Source organism: Anas acuta, chromosome 9, assembly GCF_963932015.1.
Source record: "Anas acuta chromosome 9, bAnaAcu1.1, whole genome shotgun sequence".
NCBI classification, from domain to species: domain Eukaryota; kingdom Metazoa; phylum Chordata; class Aves; order Anseriformes; family Anatidae; genus Anas; species Anas acuta.
In genome coordinates, this window is record NC_088987.1 from 14,733,578 (window position 1) to 14,756,329 (window position 22,752).

The window sequence follows — 22,752 nt, forward strand, 5'->3', positions numbered from 1 at the left end:
TGCAACCCCCAAACGCCTTCCCTTCCTTCCCTTTGCAGTTTCATCCATCGCCACGACGAGGCCTTTTCAACAGAGCCCTTGAAGAACACAGGGCGAGGGCCACCGCTGGGTTTCTACCACGTCCAAAACGTGAGTACCCTGCCTCTGGCCACCCCCTCAGCTGCTGGTGTCTCCCTCGGGTGTCAGGCAGATCTCCCCAGAGCAGCCCCTTCTTCCCCGGTGCCTGTTTTCTCAGCACATCACATCCCTTTCCAAACCAGGCAGCGTGGTTGCATGCTCTTTCTTTCTCAGATTGCTGTGGAGGTGACCAAGTCCTTCATCGAGTACATCAAGAGCCAGCCGATTGTATTTGAAGTTTTTGGGCACTATCAGCAACACCCCTTCCCGCCTCTCTGCAAGGACGTCCTCAGGTGGGTGCCCCCGGCCACATGCGGGTCTTTCTGCCTTCCCCTGGTGCCGTGGGGCTGGGCTGGGAGAGCACCCTGGCTTCACAGGGGTGCAGAGGATGGTGGCCCCAGGCTGGATTTGGGGCCCCCAAATCCAGTTCCTGCTGCGGGTGCTTTCATCCAAGCCTGTTCTCTCTGCAGCCCACTGAGGCCATCCCGGCGCCACTTCCCCCGGGTGATGCCGCTCTCCAAGCCAGGTAGGAGACCGCGTCCTGCCCCTCTCCTGCAGTCCCCAGGCTGCAGACCAGGTCCCCTGCTGCGCCCTGCTCCCTGCACCCTCATGCCACAGGCTTGCAGGGCAGGGCCTGAGGGGCACAGCACCCAGAGGCCCTTCAGCACCCGCTCGCTCTGTGTACGGCTGGCACAAACTCCTTTGCAAGTGCTTTTTCCCCTGTGCTCACAGCAGCCCCGTGGTCCCCCTCCCTCATGCCAAGTGTCCGTGTGTAACCGCTTTGCTTTGTGTCGGCCTCTCCGTTTGTCTCCCTCCCTCCCAACCCCCAAGAGCACACCAAACCCCTCCGGCTCAGCGGCTGCTCGGTGCCAGCTGCTCTGGCGGGCTCGCTCCTGGACACGCTCTCTGGGCACGTGCTGGCAGCCGCCACCGCCGCCACCTCCCTCCTGCGGCACGGCGCGGAGGAGCCCGCCTGCCCGCCGCCCCTGCCCGCCACGGACCGTGCAGTCGGGAAGGCGCAGAAGCCGGGTTCGTGCCCGCACGGGGCTGCGGCAGGGCCAGCGGCTCCTCGGGTCTCCTGCCGCAGCCATCCCCTGGGACACGCAGTGCCCGGAGCTCCCGAAACCGCCCTTGCAGGGGCTGGGCGAGTCTCCCCTGCCTCTGGCTGCTGAGACCCGAGTCGCTCTGGTTCGGCTGAGTGCAGTGGTTTGCTGTGATGCCTGCCCGCATCCCGCTCCAGCACCGAGGGATATGTGCCAGCCGCCCCTCTCCGGCTGTCCACAAGCTGCTCCCCTGGTGCTGGAGCGGTGCTGTGTGGTTTAGGTCCTGTCCCTGCACCTCCTGGGGCTGCAGGGCTGGGCTGGGTGTCTCCGAGGGAAGCCCCATCCTGAACTCTCACTGCTCTGCTTTGGGAGTGGGAGGAAGCACAGGGCGGCCAGCGAGGTCCCCAGGATGGGGCTGTGTCCCCCTGGACTGGTGTGTGTCCCCACCCCGCACTGCCTCCTGCCTTGCTGCTGCCCTGCTTGGTGGCTCTGCCTGTCTGACCCCAGCTCCTGCCCAGGCCCGTGCCTGCTCTGCCTTCCCCTGCTTGCTGCTGTGTGTGGGGCTCCAAACCCCAGGAGCAGCAACCTGCCTCGACTTTAAGTCCTCCTTCCCCCCCACTGCAGTGCCTGCCACCAAACTGAGCACCATGACTCGTCCCAGCGCCGGGCCCTGCCAGTGCAAGTACGACCTGATGGTCTTCTTCGAGATCTGCGAGCTGGAGGCCAACGGCGAGTAAGTTCTGGGCACGGCCCCGCCATGTGCAAGCTCCCCAGGGGCACCCCCGAGGATTCCTTCTTCCTCGGGATCAGTTGCCCTGGTGGTGGTGGTGGTGCGCGGAGTGTCTGGGGTGAACAAGAAGCATATTGGGTTTGGGCACACGGGCAGAGCCGTGTCCCATCACCATCCTCTCTTCCAGCTACATCCCGGCCGTTGTGGACCACCGCGGAGGCATGCCGTGCCACGGCACCTTCCTGCTCCACCAGGTATCCCCTCCCCGAGTCCCTGTTGCGCCCTGCCTGGCTCCTGCCTCGCTGCCCGGGCTCTGTGCCAACCGCTGCCCTTTTCTCGCTGGCCTCGGGGGTCTCAGGGTATCCAGAGGAGGATCACCGTCACCTTGGTGCATGAGACGGGCAGCCTGATCCGCTGGAAGGAAGTGCGGGAGCTGGTTGTGGGTAAGCAGAGCGGGCTGGGGTGGCATGGGAGCTCCCCCCCAAATACTCCCCACATCCCTTAGGGAAATAGCAACGAGGTGACTGCTCCCTGTGTGCCACCACGGCGCCATCGTGGTCCTGGGCACCAGTTGGGACGCAATGGGGGGGCCACGCTGGTCACAGGAGCCTGGCAGGGCACCTGAGCGTGTCCCCGTGCTGCGTTTACAGGTCGGATCCGGAACACCCCAGAAGCTGACGAGTCTCTGATCGACCCCAACATCCTGTCCCTGAACATCCTGTCCTCTGGCTACATCCACCCTTCCCAGGACGACCGGTGCGTGCCCCTGCTTCTCTTGCTCTTCCCCCGACTGCAGCACTGGGGGAGATGTGGGGACCCCCCTCTCCCTTGGGTGCTCTGAGCCCCTCTGCAGGGTCCCGCTGGCCCTTGCTGCTTTGGGGGAGGGGGGTGCTGCTTTTCTCGAGCTGCAGAGGGTCTCACGGAGCCCCCAAAGCCTGGGACACCCGCCCCGTTCCTCCTCCTCCTCTTCCCTGAGGCCCTTCCAGACCGTGGGTGGCCATGTGGGGTATTGGGGTCAGGGTCCTGTTCAGTGACAGTGACAGGAGGTTGTGCTGACCCTGCCACAGCCTGTCCTGTGTCCTGGCCAAATGGCTGGAAATGCTGCTTTGTTCTCACGGCGTCTGGGGCCGTGGGGGAAAACCCCTCCTGCTTGCCCTGGCAGGGCTGTCCCCGCACCGAGGCTGTGGTGTGGCCACCCCACGCGGTCGGAGTGTGTGCACGTGGGGTGCTGTGACATCTGGGGACAAGAGTGGGGCTGGGTCTTGGTGGCTCGGGGAGCAGCGGGGGCCGGTCCTGAGCAGTGAGCAGGGCAGTTCCCGGCACAGGAGCATGCCGGATGGCAGCAGGACCATCTTTCCCCTCATTTTTGGGACTGCTGGGTCACTCCTCCCCGGGGAGGCTGGTGTCTCGGTGACAAAGCTGTGGTTGTGAGGCAGGGAGTGCCCAGACACGGCACCGGGACGCGCGTGTGAGCGTCGGGCATTGTCACACCCGCTGGGACAGCAAAGCGAGGCCAGGCAGGAGGCTGGTGGCCTGGGATGGCGGGGTGAGGAGATTCACACCGGCACAGCCGTGGTGGTTTTTGCCAGATGTGAAGGAGCTGGAGGGATGCGACACCCGGGCTCGTGGGGCAGCAGCCTCTGCTGCCTGGGACGCTGCCGGAGCTGGTCTCCGGCATCCCCGGTGCAGCCGGGCAGAGGGAACGTGGCTCCTGCCTTCCCCCGCCTGCATGGTGGGAGGCTTCATGCATCTGGGGGTGCTCAGGGCGGGGAGCCGTGGGGCGTGCAGGAGCTGGTCTCGCCCCCGCGCTGGGGGGATTGCCTGGGAGCAAGCCCCGCAGCGGGGCCACGGGGTACCCGCCGTCTCCCCGGGGAGCCCGGGCGCGGGGCCGGGGGGCAGCGGCGGGGGACGGAGGACGCTGGCTCCCAGCAAGATGCCGAGGGGCCGCCGCAGCAACCCCGCGCTTCCATCCCGCCGCCGCCCTGCATGCTCCGACCCCAGCCGCCTGCCGGGGACGCGAGGCCGAGGGCGGCAGCGGGCAGAGCGGCGCCCGCCTCGCCCTCCTCCCAGGCTGCTTCTGCTCCCCGCTTTGCTACCGGCCGCCACGCAGCCTCCATCGCCGACAGCAGGCCCTGCCTCTGCCCATCTCCCGCAGCCTCCCGGACCTTTTGGGGCAGCCTCCTGCCAGCGTTCGGCGCTCCCCGGGACCCCCCCTCCTGCCCGCCGCCCACCCGGGCAGCGCTGGGGTGCGGCGGGCGGCCCCGAGAGCCTCCCTTGCTTCTCTCCAAACCCGCTGCTGCCGCTGCCCATCCAAGCCCACACTAACCATGTGATTGTTTTGTGTTTTCGCAGGCAGTTTCTTGATTCGGATATGCCTAGGTATTATTTGTTTCCATTGGTTTTTTTTCCACCCCCTCTCTGCTCTTCCCCTCTCTCTCCCCCGCACCTCAGCACTCTCACTCCTGCCGGCGGCGGCACTTTGGTGTCCAGCCCCCCCCCTCCACATCTTCCTCCTCTCACCACATCCCGGGCACCTCTCTCTCTCTCTCTCTCTCACGCCACCCCTTCCCCGTGGGTTTTGCTGTTTGTTTGGATCGCGACCTCGCTCCTCCTCGCTCTCGCTCTCGCTGGCCTGTGCTCCCATCGCCTGGTTTTGGTTTTGTTCTCGCCTTTTCACTTCGCTGCTCTCCGGCATCCGGCCAGGGACCCGTGGCTCCGTCCCCCCCTGCTCCTGCCCCGGCCCTGCGTGGGGAGGGTGCTGGGGACCCGTGCTGGGTGCTGGGCTGCGTGGGAGCGCGTGCGTGTTGTACGCACACCCCGCAGCCGCTGAGGGGGCTGCCAGCACCCGCACAGCGGGGTGGCTACGTTGGGGAAACTGGGGCTGGGGTCTACCGAGTGCCACCTGCAGCATCCAGGGGCCGGTCCCGCTTGGGGATGCCAGGGGACATCTGTCTGTCTGTCTGTGCCTCCGGTGGCACCCTGTCCCAGCAGGGTGCTCGGGGACGGCACAGGTGGCTGTAGGAGCGCGTGGGCTTGCCCTGGCACTACCCGTGGGGCTGCTGCAGGGTGACGCTCACCTGGTGTGGTGGGGAAGGTTGAGGAAAACCCTCCTGCCGCCTGGGCGGAGGCAGGCGAGCTGCTCTGCCCTGCCAGGCCTGAGCACGGACACCTTGCAGGCCCCAGGAGAGCAGAGAGGCTGCTCCGAGACCTGCCGCCTCCTCAGGGGTCCTGCAGAGAGGGCAGAGATCAGGGAGGAAGGTGTGGGGCTGCGGAGGGCTTTCTGCAACACCCCTAATGCGGGTAAACCTCGGGATTGCCCTGCTGAGCTCTTTCAGGCCCCTGATTTGGGGGCTGTGCCAGCAGGAGCCATCAGGGGAACGCGAGTGACGACGCAGAGCTTGGTGCCGAAGCCCCGCGTGGTGCGGGAGACGGCCACCGTGGCACGGGAGATGGCCACCGTGGCACGGGAGATGGCCACCGTGCCTCCTGGGGAGTTCCCTACGTGAAATTTCTGTCCCATGGCACGGGCCTTGAGCTGAAGGCTGATGGTCACCGGGCTCTGCCGGGCTCCCCCCGTCCCCGAGCAGCCCCGGGGCAGAGCCGTTGCGCTGCTGCTGCTCCCTCCCTGCGCGCCCCGTCCCACGCAGCGGGCGCCGCAGGCAGCAGCGGCCTCATCCGGACGACGCTTTCTGACGTTTCGTTTCTCTGTGTGTGTACGTGTGTGTGTGTGTTTGTCCTGGGTTGCCTTCTACTTATAGCATTTCATTCGGAAATGACACTAGGTATTTCGCGCCTACTCGCTCGGTCTGGTCCCTCCCGCTTTTCTCTCTTTCTCCTTCGCCTCGTTCCTTTGCTTTTTGCTCTCTTCCCCCCTTCCCCTTCCTCTCCTCTTCTCTGATATCCTCCTCCCTCGGGAGCTCTCTCTTCTCAAGTGGTCTGTGTCTGAGAAGCGATCCTTCGCCTCGACTGTCTCGTGTGGTTTCCACGTACGCGACGCCTTCCAGAGCGCGACTCGCTCTTGTGCAGCGTGGCCCCCGAGCAGGGGCAGTGACAGCACATCCCTGGGCGCAGCCAAAGTCCCACTCTCAGCCCTGGCTCTCGCCACGTTGCTGCTTGCCCCCCTGGACATGGTTTTGCCGTGCTGCCGTTGTGCCACGGCCTCCTGAGGGGGCTCACGCAGGAGCTGGGGCTGTTGTGACCGCGGGTGGCCGGAGCTGGGGGGCTCCAGCAGCAGGGGGGTGACAACCCTGAGGCACCTCCTGCTTCCCCCCTATCCTCCCACCCCAAAAGTGCAGCCGCTGCTCTGCACCATCATTTGTGGGGTCCCAGCAGTGCTCCCCCCGCTGGCTCCTGCCCGGCCCCCCCAGCGCAGAGGTGGGGAGGTGGAAAACGCAGCGAGGGTTTGGGGCGGCCAGCGGGGACGTTGCGGGCAGCAGCCAGGGCACAGCAAGAGCAGGGGGAGGCAGCCCCACGGGCACCCAGTGCCGGTCCCCGGGTCCCACAGGTTGGGGGGGGGGCTGTCCCCACTGAGCTGCTCCCCGCTGTGCCGAGCATCTCCCCCCTCCCTGCTCCACCCGTTGTCACCCAAGTGGTGACAGCCGTTCCAGGATGGGTGGCAGGGCCCTGGCCCCGGTGTGCCGGGGGTGACAGCTCACCCCAAGCACTGGGGACACGTCCCCTCCTCTGTCCCTCCGTCCCCACCTCCCCGTCTTGCCTCACACCCCAGCTGAGCCCCCCACGCCTCCCCAAACCCCTGCGCCCGCTCCCGTTTCGAGGGCGCCGTGTCCCCGTCCCGCTGCACCCATCCCGCCTCGGCTTTGCCTTGAGCCCCTGCATCCCCCGGCGTGGCTGTCCCCAAACGCCCCGTGCATGCCCGCCTGTCCCCGCAGGCCTGCCGCAGCGCTGCCGGGGGGGGTGGGTGCTGTCTCCTTGCTCGCTGGCCTGAGTTTGCTGTGATTTTTTTTGGGGGGGTCGTTTCAGTGGCTCTGCTTTCTCTCGGCAGGACTTTCTACCAGTTTGAGACGGCGTGGGACAGCTCCATGCACAACTCCCTGCTGCTCAACCGCGTCACCCCGTACCGGGAGAAAATCTACATCACCCTTTCCGCGTACATCGAGGCAAGGATCCTTCTCCCCGCAGCTGGAGCGCAAACCAGGGCTGGTGTTTCGCCCACTGGGGTTTTCCCCGCCCCTCTTGACCGACACTGATGCCCCTCTGCTCCCCTCTCTCCCCACCCTGCTGCAGATGGAGAACTGCACCCAGCCCGCCGTCATCACCAAAGATTTCTGCATGGTTTTCTACTCCCGCGACGCCAAGCTCCCTGCCTCCCGCTCCATCCGCAACCTCTTCGGCAGCGGCAGCCTGCGGGCTTCGGAGAGGTACCCGCACCCTCCCCGGTGTTTGGGGGGGGAGGATTTGGGGGGAAGCGATGCCGCCAGCACCCACGGGACGGGAGCTGCCCTGGAGCAGCGTGTGGGGAGCATCCTTGGGGTGTGGGGACAGCAGGCAGCCAGGGGACGCCTCCCTTTTGCTTTCAGCAACCGTGTGACGGGTGTCTATGAGCTGAGCCTGTGCCGCGTGGCGGATGCCGGCAGCCCAGGTGGGTGCCCTGCTTCTGCCTTCAAACGCTGCGGGGCCGTGATACGAGCTCCGTGTCCCCCCCCCCCATCCCCGTGTCTGTTCCCGAGCTGTGCGTCTGTCCCCACAGGCATGCAGAGGCGTCGCCGGCGTGTGCTGGACACCTCCGTAGCCTACGTCAGGGGAGAGGAGAACCTGGCCGGCTGGCGGCCCCGCAGCGATAGCCTCATCCTCGACCATCAGTGGGAGCTGGAGAAGCTCAGCCTGCTGCAAGAAGTAAGGGTTGGAAAGGGCCACACCGGGCACTTCCCATGCAAGGGAATCCTGGTGTCCCATCTGGGGGGCACGGGGCTGTGCTGGGCTCCGTCAGACCCCCTGCTAACGAGCAGCTGGGTTAACGAGGCTGGGGAAGCGCCTTCTCCTAAAGGATGCCCCCGAGCCGGGTGCGGGGAGGCCCGGCACTGAGCGGGGCTGTCCTCATCCAGGTGGAGAAGACCAGGCACTACCTGCTGCTGCGTGAGAAGCTGGAGACCACCCAGCGGCTGGGCCTGGAGAGCCTGTCCCCCTGCTCCAGCGAGGACTCCGAGTCTCGAAGCACCTCTTGCGTCTCCTCCCCGCTCTCCGCCGACGGGGCCCCCGAGGGACGGACCCCTCTGCCCGAGACCCCCAGCGAGAGGCAGAAGGAGCTGGCTGTGAAGGTAGCGCCCCACAGACGGGGAGGGGTCCCGGGGGGTGGTGGTAACGTGGTGAGGAAGGTGGGGGGGTGGAGGAAGGTGCCTCCTGCCCCACCGCCCTCCCTGTCCGCCCGCAGTGCCTGCGCCTGCTCACGCACACCTTCAACCGCGAGTACAGCCACAGCCACGTCTGCATCAGTGCCAGCGAGAGCAAGGTACCGGGGCGGCAGGGGAAATTATGGGGTCTGTGGGGCTGGCTAAGGGTGGGGAGGGATGCGTGGGGACTTGGGCTGGCAGGGCACGGGTGGGTGGCCCCGCTGCCACCCTCTGCTCGCCCGGATGCTCCCAGAGCACCGATATGCATGTTCCTCTCCCTGCCCCGGCCAGAGCTGTGCCCGGCTTCGGGCAGAGACTCCAGTCCACACCTCCGCTCCTCCACAGCTGTCCGAAATGTCTGTGACCCTGATGAGAGATCCCTCCATGTCAGCTCTCGGGGTCACCACCCTCACCCCTTCCTCAACCTGCCCATCGCTGGTGGAAGGACGCTACAATGCCGTGGAAGTCAGGTATGAGGGTGGGCAGGGGGTCGGGCCGGCTCCCCGTCGCCCACCGAGCAGGGCGGCCGGACCCCTCAGATGCGCTCGTGGCGTCCTGCACTCCTCCAACCCCATTCTCTCCTTCCCACCCAGAGCCCTGCAGGTCTCCTCCAGGCTGGAGAGTCCCGACCTGGAGCCTGTGGTGGAAGGGGAGCAGAAGAAGTCCCCAGCCCGCCGGCCTGAGGAAGAGAAGGAGCCCCAGCGTCTGCTGGTGCCCGACATTCAGGAGATCCGGGTCAGGTAGGAGCCACCGGGGAGGCCAAGAGGGGACCCCAATAGGGGCAGGGGGAGCAGCTGGTGCTTTGGGGCAGGGCGGACGGTGCCCTAGCACAGCCACCTCCTCACTGTCCCCCCCCCTCTGCAGCCCCATCGTCTCCAAAAAGGGCTACCTGCACTTCCTGGAGCCCCACACCAACGGGTGGGTGAAGCGCTTCGTGGTGGTCAGGCGCCCCTACGTCTACATCTACAACTCGGACAAGGACTCGGTGGAGAGGGCCATACTCAACCTCTCCAAGGCCCAAGTGGAGTACAGCGAGGACCAGCAGGCCATGCTGAAGGTGGGTGCAGCCCCTGCGGGGTGGGGGGAGCCTCCACGCCGTGGGGCGAGGGGCTGACCCCCGGCTCTCCCCCAGCAGACCCCCAACACCTTCGCGGTGTGCACGGAGCACCGGGGCATCCTGCTGCAGGCAAGCAGTGACAAGGACATGCACGACTGGCTCTACGCCTTCAACCCCCTCCTGGCTGGGTCCATAAGGTAAGAGGAAGCCCCCCGAGGGTCTGTGGTGCCAGGGGGGGTTGGTAGTGGCTGTCCCCATGTTGTCCTCAGGCTGGCGAGCTGCTGTCCTTCATGGCCAAGCACAGGGAGCACCTCCTGAGCCCGGCTCTCAGCAGGCAGAGTTTGGGTCAGGCAGAGTTTGGGTCGTGTTCATTTTGATTTCAGCTCTGCCCCCTGGGAGCTGCGAGGGGTTGTTCCTCCCCGCTTAACTGAGAGCCAGATCCTGGCTGGCACAGAGACTGAGCTCAAAGCAACGCCCACACGCAGCACTTCTTGAGATCATCTCAAGAACTTGTTGAGATCATCTCAAGTTGCAGGAGCAGGGGAAGAGGAATAAATGCACAGAAATTCACGAGCTCTGCCAAAAGAGTGCTGCTGTTAACCCCCTGCCCTCCTGGCTCTGGCTGGATTCAAGCACCAGGCTGCACCCAGGGGACCCCAAATCTCCCTTTCCGCATCTCTGACTGCTTTTGTTTCACGGTTTCCGAATCAGATCCAAGCTGTCCAGAAGGAGAACAGCCCAGATGAGAATCTAACCTGAAAAACACCCTCCACCTCATCCGTCTGCCAGCAGGATCAAGATAGCTGATTCTGCCTCAAGAGTCCCCATGTTAACGTCCGATCTCTCACACCATCTGCTGCCCCAGCTGCCTGCTCCATGGAAGGATCTGTCTCGATTTACACCTTCACGGGGGAAACTCATTTCTGTTCGTAGCTGCAAACGCCCGGCCCCGCCTGGGCAGGATTTCTTGTGTGCATGTGATCTTCTGCCCATCCCCTCGTGGGTGACCGTCATGTCACACAACCTGTAACGCTCCAGAAAGGTTCCTTTCGGAGGGGAGGGAGCAAGGAGGGTAGGTTGGGTTAAAAGCTGGTCTTTGATCTACAGAGGTAGGCGTCTTGTAAAGCTCAGAGGTGAGAAATCAGGAGGAATTGCTTCCACGTGAAGGGAAAGCAGTAGTTTAGGTATGGGGATTTCCTAATTTATTGTGTCGACAAAAGATGGCAGGGCAAAATCAGGTGTCAGTAGTTTAAGATTATATTTATAAAGTATTTATTTCTATTTACGTCAGAAAACCCCACACGCTGGGGCCCGGCCCCCGGACAACGCCTTCCCTGGGCTGGGGAGAGCCTTGGCGGTGGGCTGGTGCCAGGGCCACCGTGGCCCCTCTCCCGGGGACACCTCTCCCAGGAGAGGGGACCAAGCGTGGTGGGCCTGTCCCCTGCCCCCAGCAGTGCAGACGTGCCCGGTGACTGCAGTGCGCTTGCCCTCGCCCCCCATCCTTCCCCCGACCCTCTGCTTTGCCCGCCCCAGTGCTTAAACTACTTTTCCCAGGAGCGGTGACCGGCCAAGGCACCACGTCTTCCCAAGCGAGGCAATTCCTCCCTGCCCCATCTACCTCTGGAGGGGGACGCATGCCAGTTTCGGTGGCCAGGGCTCCCGCGTCCACAAGGACCAGCCAACCTCCCCCCCCAGCAGCCCAGGGGGACGGTTGCGCGTCAGTGTGGGTGCGTGCTGAGGACAAGTTGTGTTTCGGCTCCTTTTTCTGCCCCGAGCCTGAAATTTGGCCCACGTTTGCCGGCCACGCTGCTGCCCCCTCCCTGGGGCCTCCTGCCAGGCAGCCGGGGAGCACGGCGGGCGGGCTGGCTGCTCTCAAAACCGGGCGAGAAAGACCCCCGGGAGCCAGGGTTGGGAGCAGCCAGCCCAGCCACGGGACCCCTCGCTGCCCTCGCCCCCAAGGGCTCTGCTGTCCCCTCCGGCAGGGAGAGCGGGGCCGAGGCAGAGACCAGCGAGGGGCACTGGGCTGGGTTCGCTGAGGAGGAGAGGGGCCGGGGCTTCTCACTTTTGTAGCTGACGTTTTCGTAGCCCTCTTTCCCCCCCCAGTTCCAGAAGTGCAATCTCACCTTCCTCCCCCCCCCCGCCTCCAGCTGCGGCACAGGAGCCGTGCTGGCGGGGGGCTCCCCGAGGCAGAGGTGGCTCCGCCGCTTTGGCGGCCTCCTCCTCCCCAGCAGAGCCCCCAGGCCCCCTGCTCCGCGTCCCTCCTGGCTCCGTCTCCCTTTTGTTGGTCGTTTCACCGAGCGGGGGGGCTTCAGTTCAGGGCTTCCCGCGGGCAGCCCACGCAGCTCCGGGCAGGAAGGCAGGCGTCTTCCCCCGCACATCCCCGGGCCCCCGCCGGGCCCCGCTTCGCCATCACGCATTCACAGCCGACCTTAATTTTGCACAGCACGGCCGAGCCTCGGCCCCACCGCGCGTCCCCACGCTGTCCCTTGTGTGTGTCGGGGCCGAGGCCGTCCCTCCATGCCGTTTGCTCCTTTGTAAGCTGGCGAGGACGCGGAAGACGGGGGCAGCTGGGGACGGGGACGGCCGTGCTTGGGGGGCGGCCGGTCCCTCGTGCCCTGGGGCAGAAGCTCCCCGTTTGACCGTTTTCCTCATCCTGGATTTTGGCAAAACTCCTTTCCAGGGGGCGAGGAGGAGGAGGAGGCTCCTCCGGGGTGAAGGCAGCTCCCGGCGGAGCCCTCCCCGCGGGGACGGGCCCGGTGTCTGCCAGTGACCAGACACGGGGCCGGGGGCCCTGTGGGGCCGCGGTCCCGGTCCCCCCGCGGCGTGCCTGAGGCCAGCCAACCTGCAGAGCACGCGGCGGGGCCCGGCGTGCCGCCCTCCTCCCGGCGAGGCCCGAGGTGTGAGGCGGCCTCCTCCCCACAGCCCCAGGCCCCCCGTGGGACGGGAGCCATGTCCCGGCCCTGGCCCCCGTCCTGCACCCCCACCCCGTGCCCCCACACCCCCCGTGTTGGAGCTTCGGGTCCCGGCCACCCGTGTGCGCCAGGCTTGTTCGGTTCTGAAATAAATGTGGCATTGACGCAGCCGCCTGAGTGTCCTTCTGGGGGGCTGGGGAGGGATCTGTTATGGGGTTGGGGGGAATGATCCCTTACTGTGGGGTCAGGGGGAGGTATCCTTTATTGAGGGGTTGGGGAGAGCAATCCTTTATTGGGGTGTCAGGGAGCAATCCTTTGTTGGGGGGAGCGATCTGTAATGGGGTCTGGGAGTGATCCTTTATTGGGGTGTCAGGGGGAGAGAAGCTTTACGGGGGGGTCAGGAGGAGTGATCCTTTATTGAGGGGTTGAGGGGAGCAATCCTTTATTGTAGGGCCGGTCCTCTTCAATGTTTTTATAAACGATTTGGATGTAGGACTAGAAGGTATTTTGAGCAAATTTGCCGACGACACCAAACTTGGAGAAGTTGTGGACTCGGATGAAGGTGGAAAGGCCTTGCAGAGAGACCGGGACAGGTTGGAGAGCTGGGCGATCACCAACCACGTGAAGTTTAACAAGAGCAAGTGCCGGGTCCTGCACCTGGGACAGGGAAACCCTGGCTTTATGTAGGATGATGAAGATGGTGAAGGGCCTAGAGGGGAAGACGTATGGGGAGCGGCTGAGGGCACTGGGACTGTTCAGCCTGGAGAAGAGGAGGCTGAGGGGAGGCCTCATCGCGGTCTACAGCTTCCTCACGAGGGCAAGTGGAGAAGGCACCGATCTGTTCTCCTTGGTCACCATGATAGGACCCAGGGGAATGGTGTCAGGCTGAGGCAGGGGAGGTTTGGGCTGGACACCAGGAAGAGGTTCCTCATGAGGGGGGGGTCACGGACCGGGATGGGCTCCCCAGGGAAGCAGTGACTGCACCGAGCCTGTCTGAATGTAAGAAGTGTTTGGACTGCGCGCTGAGTCATGAGGTCTAAAATTTTGGGCAGACCTGTGTGGAGCCAGGAGTTGGACTCGATAACCTTTATGGGTCCCTTCCAACCTGGGATATCCTATGGGGCTGTGACTGTGGGGTCGGGGGGAGCAGATGCTGTGGGGTCGGGGGCAGTGATTCTTTACTGGGGTGTCACAGGGAGGAATCCTTTATTGTGGGGTCACAGGGAGGGACCCCTTGCTGTGGGGCTGAGGGGACGGCTCCGTCACGGGGCCGCCCTCCTGGGGAGGACCCCGCGGCCCCTCAGCAGCCGCCGCCAGGGGGCGCTGCGCCCGCGCCCCGCACACCGCCCCCTCATTGGCCAGCGCCCTCTTGATGGACAGCGCTCCCCGCCTTCCTATTGGCTCACAGCGCGCTGCGGTCCCGCCCCCTCGGCAGCGCGGGGCGGAAGACTTCCTCTCCTCTCCCCGCCGCGCCGCGCGGTGGGGGCGGGCTTCCGGCCTCGGCGCCGCATCCCATTGGTCAGCGGGCCGCGCTGGCCCCGCCCCCAGGGGGTGATTGGCAGGGGCGGGGCTGAGGCGGCGGCAGAGGCGGCGGCGGCGGCGGGGGATGGACCTGTTCGGGGACCTGCCCGAGCCCGGCGGGGCCGCGGGGGGTGAGGGGCGGGGGGGGCACCGGGAGGGGGCCGGGGGGTGAGGGGGGAACCGGGGGGACACCGAGGGGAACCGGGGGGGGTTTCGGGGCCCGGCTGAGGCCGCCCCGTGAGGCGGTGCCGAGCCCCGGCGGTGCCTTGCAGGGAAGGAGGCCCCGGGCGGGCCGCGGCTCTTCGACGACCTCCCGCCGGCCGGCAGCGCGGGGGCAGGTAGGTGCCGGGAGCACCCCCTCAGCCCTAAAATAGTCCCTGTGTCCCCCCCTCCCTGTGGGCTGAGCCCGTCCCGTGTCGCCCCGCAGGCACCGGGGGCTCGCTGCTCTTCGATGACCTCCCGCCGGCCGGCAGCGGTGACACAGGTAAGCGGCAGCGGCCCCGGCCTGCAGCTGGGCGGCTCGGGGCCCGCAGGGTGATGCTGGCACTGCTGGCTGCAGGCCGCTTTGTTGCTTCTCCTCCCCGAGCACAAAGTGCCGCCGCCTTCCGCCGTGAGCTCTTGCAGAGCCGGGCCTCGGGCAGGGGAGGCGTGCTGCTGGGAGGAGAGCAGAGAAACCAAGAGCTGTACCGCATGGGAATGGGTCCCTAGAGGGAAAAGGGTTCTGGTGCCCTGGGATCCCTCTGACAGGTGGTAGCTTTGGTTTGTAACCTGTCTCTGAAATCCCTAACAAGTACATCACGCACCTTCAGAGTAACAAAACGCGTTCCCTTGCGTTGCTGTGGCTACGATTCATAGAAACAAACAGTAATAATTAACAGCGAGCAACGCTCTGAGCTGGAACGCTGACTTCCTGAGCAATTAACTGCTGTAAAGGCTTGGTGGGGAGAACCAACAGCCCGCCAGCCAGCCAGGGCTGTACCGTACCTGGGGGAGGGCAGCACAATGTAGGGAGCCCAGCTCAGTGTGTGCCAGGTTAGGTGCAGCCATGCGCTGCCTGGCGTGTGCCCACCTCTGTGGTTGGTTGGTCAAAACGGGTGTAACTCTGCTCACATCATGCTGTGTGAGAAGCGAGTCCATGCTCCTGAGGGGAGTGCTGCAGTGCAGAAGGATGTGCTAAATCTGGGAAGTAAAACCGAGCTGGAGATCTTCAGCTCCCTGTGCTTTTCTTCTCTTTCAGCCTCCAGCGCTGCCGAGCAGGTCTCAGCAGGGAGCCAGCTGAAAGGGGAGAAGAGGAAGGCCTCGGAGGAGGAAGAGAAGAATGGCAGGGAAGAACTTGTGGAAAAGAAAGTTTGTAAAGGTTTTCAGACAGTTTGAAAACAAATGTACTCGATTTGTACTTGTGTCGTTGGGCTGAGTAAGTCCAGACCGAAGTTGAGCTTTGGCTCTTCAGTCTGCTTGCACTTGCAGCCTCTCGTGGCGGGGGGCCGGCTGCTGCCGGGGGAGCCCCTCAAGCTCCCTGGCACGCTGCCTCCCTCGCCTGGGCCTCCCCTCCAGTCCTGACAGGGTGGCAGAAGCTGGGCAGCCGGCGTGCCTCAGCATCCCCAGGAGAATGGCCTGTGCGGCCAGCAGGGGGACTGGGTACGAAGTGTCTGGAAGGCTGGAGCCACAGCAGCTGCTTTTCCCAGATCCCCAGATCTCTCCCCTGAGTGGCTGCTAAGAAAGCCAGAGAGAGAGACTTGCCTTGGCATTTGACCTCAGTGCAGGTGCCCACGTGTTACGTTCAGCTTTGGGGAAAAAGATGCGCTCAGTGAAAGGGAAATGACACGTTTTGGAAACAGCAGAGTTTGATCAGTCTGTGACTGCTTCATCCCTCTGCAGGCTCAGTGGGCATCCTCAGGCTGAAGGGTTACGTGGCGGAGAGGAAAGGTGAAAGGGAAGACATGCAGGATGCCCACGTCATCCTGAACGACATCACGGAGGAATGTCAGCCGCTGCCCTCCCAGATGTAAGTGAGCCCTGCCCGCCAAGGCCAGGGGATGGAGCTGCAGGGGGTGAGGGAGCTGCAGCTCACCTCTTTTGTGTGGAGCAGCCGGTGCTCTGGTACCTCTTGGTTCTGTTATTGGGTGAGCGGGGTCAGATCATTAACTGTGTTCCTAGGGGAGTCAGGGGACTAGATGGTGTATAAATACCTCTGAGGGATGCTCAGGGAACAGTCACTGACTTTATAAGGACTCTGGATACCGAGCTTCTGTTACCCGAATGAAGCGTGGATGTTTCAGGACCCCGAGTTTAATTGTAGGCACAGCAGTTACTGCCTTGGGGGGTTTTACAGCATGTAAAAACCCCAACTGTGGCAATGGAGAGAACATCTGGTTTGTCCTCTTCAAGTGTTCTCATCTGAGAAGTTAAAATCTCGTAGTGAATTAAATATCAGCATCAGTTCAGTCCCACCTTCTGGCTGAGAGCCCTTCTCAGCCCGTTTCTGCTGCCTCTTGCTCCCTCACAGCTCACGCGTCTCGTACTTCGCTGTCTTTGATGGCCACGGGGGAGTCCGAGCCTCCAAATTCGCGGCACAGAACCTGCACCTCAACCTCATCAAGAAGTTCCCAAAAGGTGAGAGGGCTGGGACACGGGCTGGGGGACAACAGGCACCTTCTGTGCTGTGAAACCGTGGCTGCTGCTTAAGCTAATGGGTTCGTCGGGGTACAGCTCTGCAGTTTCCATTCCTCATTCCAAGCTGACTTGTGTGCACAGAGACCGGGCTGTCTCCTGGGGAGGAGGGCTGGAAGCTTTTTTGGCACGAGGGTGCGAGCAGCCGAAGTGAACCACTAAGCAAGCACAAGATGTGCAGTTGCCAGGCTTGGCAGCGCTGCTTTGTGAGAAAAGGAAGAGTAAAAATACCCGCCCGGGGGAGAGGGGCGCGCCATAAATTCTCCATACGTGTTCCCAGTCAGACTTCTTGTAGCGTGCTGTGTGCTCCAGCTGCTCTGCACTCATCTGGGCGCTGCGTTGCCAAATTCCCTGCTGGGTGAGGGGAGAGGTGGATCGGGTGTGTGTTAGCAGGGCTTCAGTTGCTGTTTTCCCTCTCTGGCAGGTGAGGTGGTCAGCGTGGAGAAGACGGTGAAGAGATGCCTCCTGGACACCTTCAAACATACAGACGAAGAGTTTCTCAAGCAGGCATCCAGCCAGTAAGTGCGAATGCTTCCCGTGCGTTTCTGTTCCTTAGCTTCTGGCTCGCAGGCTACAGCTCTGAGCGGGTCAGAGGAAGCCTCGAGTCGTGGCAGTGCTTTGGGGAAGCGCCGTGAAGCTGTGACTGCCAGCTGAGCGCCTGCTCGAGCTACATCACGGCACATGCTTGCCTTCCCCTGCAGCAAGACATCCGTGGGACCCCTTAGGCTAAAATTCACCTTAATGGCAAAGGAAGGAACCAAACCGTGACCCGAGAGCCCACCTCTGTCCGTACCAGAGCATCCTGTTTGTATTCTTTTTAAAGACAGCGTGTTGCTGAAGTGACGCGTCCTGTCCTGCATCAGCTGGGCTCTGTATTGACAGCATGAAAGGGGGTTTGTAGAGCAGAACGTTAAAGGAAGGCGCACACAGCAGCTTGCAGAGGCACTTTTCCTGTTAGTGTGTGCTCACCACGCTGGAATCTGCTTGTTTTTAATGCCCTGTGTTGAAAGATTTTTTTCTCTCAACTTAAGATTAAATCTTTTTTTTTTTTTCCCTACCTATTTTTGAGAACGGATGATGTGATGAGGAAACGTCCCTCACCTTAAACTTGTTTCTAACTATTTCTGAAACAAAGCTGAGAAGTGCAGACTGGCATTTTTCCCATAGAAAGTGTTTGCTATCTCCCAGCTGGGTTTTGAGTGTAACCCCCCTTTCCTTCTCTGTCTCTGCTGGACTGACACATTAACCGTGGTTTATGACTAAGGAAGATACAGGTTGTGCTTGAAATAAAATCACTTTGTCACCAGTCCTTTAAACTTTTCATCTGTTTCATAGTGGCACCTCTAACGCATCTGGAAAGATTGTTGGTGCATCTCATTCTGATTCAATTTTCAATAAATTAGAAACGGGCTCTGTTTCTTAAGCCTAATTGGATTTTTTAAAAAGAAGTTTGGCCAGGCAGAAGGAAAAAGCTTCTTCGAGTCTGTTACAACGGTGTCAATTCCCAAAGCAGCCTGTTTGGTCAGGCACAGGACAAAGCTGCTGCAAAGGATTTCTGCGTGGCAACAGCTGTATTGCTGAATACATACAACTCGTCATCTGCACCTTCCACATTAGGAAAAACTGGACAAAATATGTCTAGGAATCTCTCAGATTCTCAGATTCTCTCAGATTCTCAGAGCTAGTTGCAATACAGAACGGTGCCTTAGCTGGGTGTCATTACGGGAAGGACAGGTGTGGCAGCTGTAATCTAAGAAACACTTCTCAGCTTACCTGCAGCTCTAGAGATGTGAGCTTAACTACTGCAAACAGAACGTGGGGAGGGCAACAGTGACCAATGGCACGTCTGGGGTGAGGGATGGATTGAGCGGGGAGGGTGCTGTGAGAAAAGGGAGGGGAACAAAGGCAAAAAGGAAGGTGATTTGGCTTTTTGCTGTGAAGAAGGAGCTTTCTCAGGAGGCGATGGGGATTCTCACCTGCTCACAGTGCTGCAGCTTCTGGGCTTGTGTCGGTGCTGAGCCTGCTGCAGCCAAAGATGGGCTTTTCTGGCAGCTGAGCACGAGGAAGGTGTGGGGATGTGTTCAGAAGGTGATGGTCTGCGTAGCTCCTCTGTCCCTAGCCAGCCTGCTCTTCACCACCCGTGGCTTCCCGAGCTGCTGCCTGCTGAGTGTCCCTGCACAGCACTTCTTCCTTCAGTCCCCAGGAGTATTTTGTCACCAAATTCTCAAAAGCCGTTCTCCCCCTTAGTAATCTTGTTGCTGTTTCCTTCCCTTCAGGAAGCCGGCGTGGAAGGATGGCTCCACAGCGACCTGTGTCCTAGCTGTCGACAACATCCTCTACATCGCCAACCTGGGGGACAGCCGGGTAAGCGGAATGGAGAAGCCCACTGCTGGCATCTCAGCTCCTCTGCAAGCCTCGCTAGCTCTGCAGGGTGACGTCTGTTACCATCCCTATTGTTGGCGGGCAGGTGATACAGGGGAAACACTGAAATCCTTCTGTACTCCGTGCAGGAGAGATGACAGCTGCCTTTCAGTGTTCAAGCTGTCTTTCATTTTGGATGCACAGAGAGCCTGAACGTACAGCTCTCTGCCCAAAAGCTCTTCCTGCAGTTCTGTTGTTGTTTACTCACGCGGCTCTTCTGTCAGCACAGGCGATCCTGTGTCGGTACAATGAAGAGAGTCAGAAGCACACGGCCTTGAGCCTCAGCAAGGAGCACAACCCCACCCAGTACGAGGAGCGCATGCGGATACAGAAAGCTGGGGGAAATGTCAGGTGAGCGCCCAAAGGTGATGAGCGAGTAAACCCAAACCTTTGTCTGACTCCAGGCCTGAGAGCAGAGCTGCTGGGTCTCTGCAGGGCTGCCTGCTAGTGACAGCCCGGAGGGGCTAGCTGCTGCAGTGAGGCTGTGCAGAGCAGAAGGGAAATCTTGGAGCTGTGATGGGATTGTCATAACGCAGCTGTGCACGTAGGGGTGTGTGGCTGGTGCTAAGCACAGCAGTGGTGTTTGGTGTGCTGATGATGTTCTCTCCTTTTGGAGGCTGTGTCTTGATCTAATGACACCTGTGCCAGACTGGGTGCAGGTGAGGTGTCTCGGGGCCTGCAGAGGCAAAGTGCAGTGAGCTCCGTCCTGTCTCACTGCAGCATCTGGAGGGCCTCATTCCTGTTGTCTCTGGAGAGCGCGTGCTGCTGCTCCTGCTTAGCACTGATCCCTCTCTGCAGGCAGGCAGGAGCTGGGCCAGCCTGTTGGCTCTCCTCAGAACGGGAGGAACAGCTCCCCAGCTGCCTGGGAGTCTCTCCACTGGTAGATTTAAAATCTTTATGAAATCATCGTGCTGCTGTATTTTGGATGTAAGAGATCAGTAGCAAAGCGCATGAGCATCAGATCTCTTCTGTGACTCTGGCTTTTATCCGGGGCAGGGCTGGCTGGATGACAGCCCCGTCTTTCTAGAGTGCACAGAAATAATCTTGGGGGAGAAGGTGTTCAATCATCGCAAGGTGGAGTGTGGGAAGCTGCTTCTGTGGGGGCAGCACTCTGTAAATTGGAGAGGTTTAACAGTCAAGGCTGCTTCCTGAGCTTTGTAATGTGAATTTCACAGGACTGGCTGCTGTTATGAGTTTTTTTTTAGTGAAGACCAAGGAGCAGCTGCTGTAGTTCTTGCTCCTTTGAACTGCCAGCAGCTGAGCCAACCTACAGGGGCTGGGATCCTGACAGGCAGAACACAGGGGCCCTGTCAGGCAGATGCCTATATTTGGGGGGGAAACTGATGTTCTTTTTCCTTGTGCAGGGATGGCAGAGTCCTGGGAGTGCTGGAGGTTTCCCGCTCCATCGGGGATGGCCAGTACAAGCGCTGCGGTGTTATCTCCGTGCCAGACATCAAACGCTGCCAGCTCATGCACAATGACAGGTAGGCCGTGCAACACGGGGGGGTTGCTGTGCCCTGGCTCTGCTCAGCAGAGATCCGAGCTGCACGCCCTGCGCTTTGCTGCCGGGGCTGAGGCACCCCAGACTCATCGCCCCCAAGTAAAAGCTGCTCTCGCTGCTCCCATCCCACACCAGTACGTGGGGGTTGTGCCACGGTGCTGTGAAAGCTCCTGATGCAGAACCGGGGCTCGCAGCAGTGCTAACACACACAAGCCTCAGCCTGCCTCTGTGCCCTGAATAACCTCGCACACCAGTGTCCAGGCAGCTGGTTGAAGCTGGAATCCTCGGATTTCTGTGCTTGGATCCTGGATCCAACCCTTGGATCTCGGATGTGTTTCTAGCAGCTGTGGTGCCCACACAAACCGTTATATTTAGCTCTGATTTTTGAAGCTTTGAGATGCTTTTTCCAACAAACGGTTGGTGGTGATAAATCGCATGTGGGTCAGTACAACCCTGAATGCTCTCAGAGGTGACCGGGTAACCCTGTGGGATCAGAGGTCAGTAGTGAGAGATCCACTGAAACATTTCTAAGGATATTTTGAACATCGGGCTCTGAAAATGCCTTCAGAGGCTTATGCTGCTCTTGGGGGCTGGTTGTAGGTTTCCTCATCCGGTGGCTCCAGCTGGAGCTCCTGGTGAATGCAGATCCCCATGCAGGCAGGGAGCGCACAGCAAAATGTTTCCCTCACCCTGCATGGGGGGCTTGGAGGCATCTCTCCACCTCTGGGGCTTTGGCAGGACTTTGCTGTCACAGTTACACCTCTTGCCTGAACTAAGCTGCTCCCTTTTTTTTTATTATTATTTTTTGTAGTCTTTCTAATTGTTGCTTACCGCAGGAGCACAGTTTTTTAAAGGGGCGCACTTAGAGGAACACAGCCAGCTGAATATTTTATTTCCACACACTAGCTACCTAGCAGGAAAATCTGAATGAAAGGGACTCAGAGCCGTACCTAGAAAAGTGGTGGAGCTTTCCAGCAGGTCGCAGAGACACAGTATGTGGTCTTGCTGAACTGCGCGGTGTCCGTATGTCCTGCAGGGTGTGCTGATCTAGGTCTGACATGGCTTTTCTAACTCATTAGCATGTACTTTGAACTGCCTCAGCTCCGTGAATGGTAAGTGCCAGACCACTAGGGGACTCACGGTGCCTCTGATGAGCTTTACGGCATTGTCCCTTTGGATTGAAGCATGGCTGCTCATAAAATTGCATGGAGGGAGTTTGCTTTAGCTGGGGAGTCGAAGCTTCAGCCTCTAACCCGACTTTATTTGAAACCTGTCTTTATTTGATTTCCAGGTTCATCCTGATAGCATGTGATGGCCTCTTTAAAGTCTTTACGCCAGAAGAAGCTGTGAACTTCATCGTATCCTGCCTCGAGGTGAGGGGAAGGCAGCTTGGGGGCTGGGTTACTCACGCAATCGTTTGTCAGCGCAGGAGGCATGAAATAGTATGTGACTCGCTCCCTCCAGGCTAATGAGCTGAACAAAGAGCGAGCGGTGCAGAAATATACTTCTGCCAGGGGCTGCTCCCTGTACCGGGGGTTGTCCTCCTTTGTTTTGCCTTTCTGTGCTCAGAAATAGCCACGTGCTGGGGCGAGGCACTTGCTGGGAGCAGGCGGCATTGTCTCTTCTTTGTCCCGACAGGATAAGAACATCCAGGCGAGAGAAGGGAAGCTGGAAGCAGACACCAGATACGAGGCTGCCTGTAACAGACTGGCCAACAAGGCGGTGCAGCGGGGGTCGGCAGACAATGTTACGGTCATGGTGGTCCGGATAGAGCACTGAACGAGGAGGGGCAGCAGCAGGGCCCCAGCTTGTGGCAGACGTCAAGATGGGAGAAGCTGGCGCGGGTGCGTGCGTGGCTGGGGGAGGGAGGCTCCTGCTGGGTGCTCCTCGGTGTAAATAAAGTGTTTTGTTTTTTTTTCTAATAGTTTTAGTTTACTTGGCTAGCAGTGTTTTCTGAGTGGCTGCTGTAGTGGATCGAGCTGTGTGGGAATCTTGTGTCCTGTCACCCCTCTTCCCCCAGCTGTCCTGACAACCCAAATAAATCTGAGTGGCGGAGGCGCTGGCGGGAGGAGGCATCTTTGTGCACGGTCAGCCCCCCCTTCAAATGGAGCAGGTTTGTTGTTTCCTTGAGCTTCGTGTGAGGCCCAGGGAGAGAGTTCTGAGTGTTCAGGGCCTGGGCAGCCTCTGCCAGGACCTCACCACCCTCTGAGTAAAGACTTTCTTCATAATATCTAATCTAAATCTACCTCTTAGCTTAAGGACACTCCCTTCCCTGACACCATCCCTCTCCAATTTTCCTGCAGCCCCCTTTAGGCACAGGAAGGCCGCTATAAGGTCTCCCCGGGGCCTTCTCTGAGCAGAACAACCCCCCTTCCCTCAGCCTGTCCTCATGGCAGAGGTGCTCGAGCCCCTTGCTCACCCTCATGGCCCTGC

At 61.1% G+C, this 22,752-nt stretch overlaps 2 protein-coding genes across 33 annotated transcripts in view; both read left to right on the plus strand.

Annotated features, from left to right (window-relative positions):
• KIF1A (kinesin family member 1A) overlaps positions 1–11,521 on the plus strand; it is a 35,349-nt gene extending 23,828 nt beyond the window's left edge. For 8 of the 30 annotated variants that reach the window (XM_068692039.1, XM_068692042.1, XM_068692058.1 and 5 more), the window contains 20 exons: positions 39–129; positions 292–410; positions 588–643; positions 1,785–1,893; positions 2,078–2,144; positions 2,249–2,333; positions 2,541–2,646; positions 4,243–4,269; positions 5,649–5,672; positions 6,893–7,007; positions 7,135–7,268; positions 7,428–7,489; positions 7,598–7,743; positions 7,953–8,165; positions 8,279–8,356; positions 8,529–8,707; positions 8,831–8,977; positions 9,102–9,294; positions 9,370–9,491; positions 10,006–11,521. In XM_068692039.1, the coding sequence (XP_068548140.1) occupies positions 39–129; positions 292–410; positions 588–643; positions 1,785–1,893; positions 2,078–2,144; positions 2,249–2,333; positions 2,541–2,646; positions 4,243–4,269; positions 5,649–5,672; positions 6,893–7,007; positions 7,135–7,268; positions 7,428–7,489; positions 7,598–7,743; positions 7,953–8,165; positions 8,279–8,356; positions 8,529–8,707; positions 8,831–8,977; positions 9,102–9,294; positions 9,370–9,491; positions 10,006–10,048 (2,116 nt within the window). In that variant the 3' untranslated portion in view covers positions 10,049–11,521. The remainder of the gene's footprint in view (positions 1–38; positions 130–291; positions 411–587; positions 644–1,784; positions 1,894–2,077; positions 2,145–2,248; positions 2,334–2,540; positions 2,647–4,242; positions 4,270–5,648; positions 5,673–6,892; positions 7,008–7,134; positions 7,269–7,427; positions 7,490–7,597; positions 7,744–7,952; positions 8,166–8,278; positions 8,357–8,528; positions 8,708–8,830; positions 8,978–9,101; positions 9,295–9,369; positions 9,492–10,005) is intronic. The other 22 variants (XM_068692053.1, XM_068692070.1, XM_068692062.1 and 19 more) reach the window with 11 other exon arrangements.
• A 2,221-nt stretch (positions 11,522–13,742) lies between these two features.
• On the plus strand, positions 13,743–22,236 carry ILKAP (ILK associated serine/threonine phosphatase). Of its 3 annotated transcripts, XM_068691999.1 has the most exons (12): positions 13,746–13,858; positions 14,000–14,065; positions 14,155–14,211; positions 14,965–15,084; positions 15,606–15,732; positions 16,234–16,340; positions 16,822–16,915; positions 18,674–18,761; positions 19,048–19,169; positions 20,183–20,302; positions 21,611–21,692; positions 21,958–22,236. In XM_068691999.1, exons 1-12 carry the CDS (start codon positions 13,813–13,815, stop codon positions 22,096–22,098), a joined length of 1,170 nt encoding a protein of 389 aa, XP_068548100.1. In that variant the 5' UTR covers positions 13,746–13,812; the 3' UTR covers positions 22,099–22,236. The 3 variants fall into 3 exon arrangements, with proteins under 3 accessions (XP_068548101.1, XP_068548100.1, XP_068548102.1); XM_068692000.1 differs by lacking the exon at positions 14,155–14,211 and having other exon boundaries at positions 13,743–13,858; XM_068692001.1 differs by lacking the exons at positions 14,000–14,065; positions 14,155–14,211 and having other exon boundaries at positions 13,772–13,858.
• Positions 22,237–22,752: the final 516 nt, after the last annotated feature.

Excerpts from the sequence above, each read along its gene's own strand:
- ILKAP (XM_068691999.1), top strand. The coding sequence starts at position 13,813 with ATGGACCTGTTCGGGGACCTGCCCGAGCCCGGCGGGGCCGCGGGGG. Across the intron at positions 13,859-13,999 it reads GCCCGGCGGGGCCGCGGGGG|GGAAGGAGGCCCCGGGCGGG; the intron begins GTGAGGGGCGGG and ends GGTGCCTTGCAG. Across the intron at positions 19,170-20,182 it reads AAAGCTGGGGGAAATGTCAG|GGATGGCAGAGTCCTGGGAG; the intron begins GTGAGCGCCCAA and ends TTCCTTGTGCAG.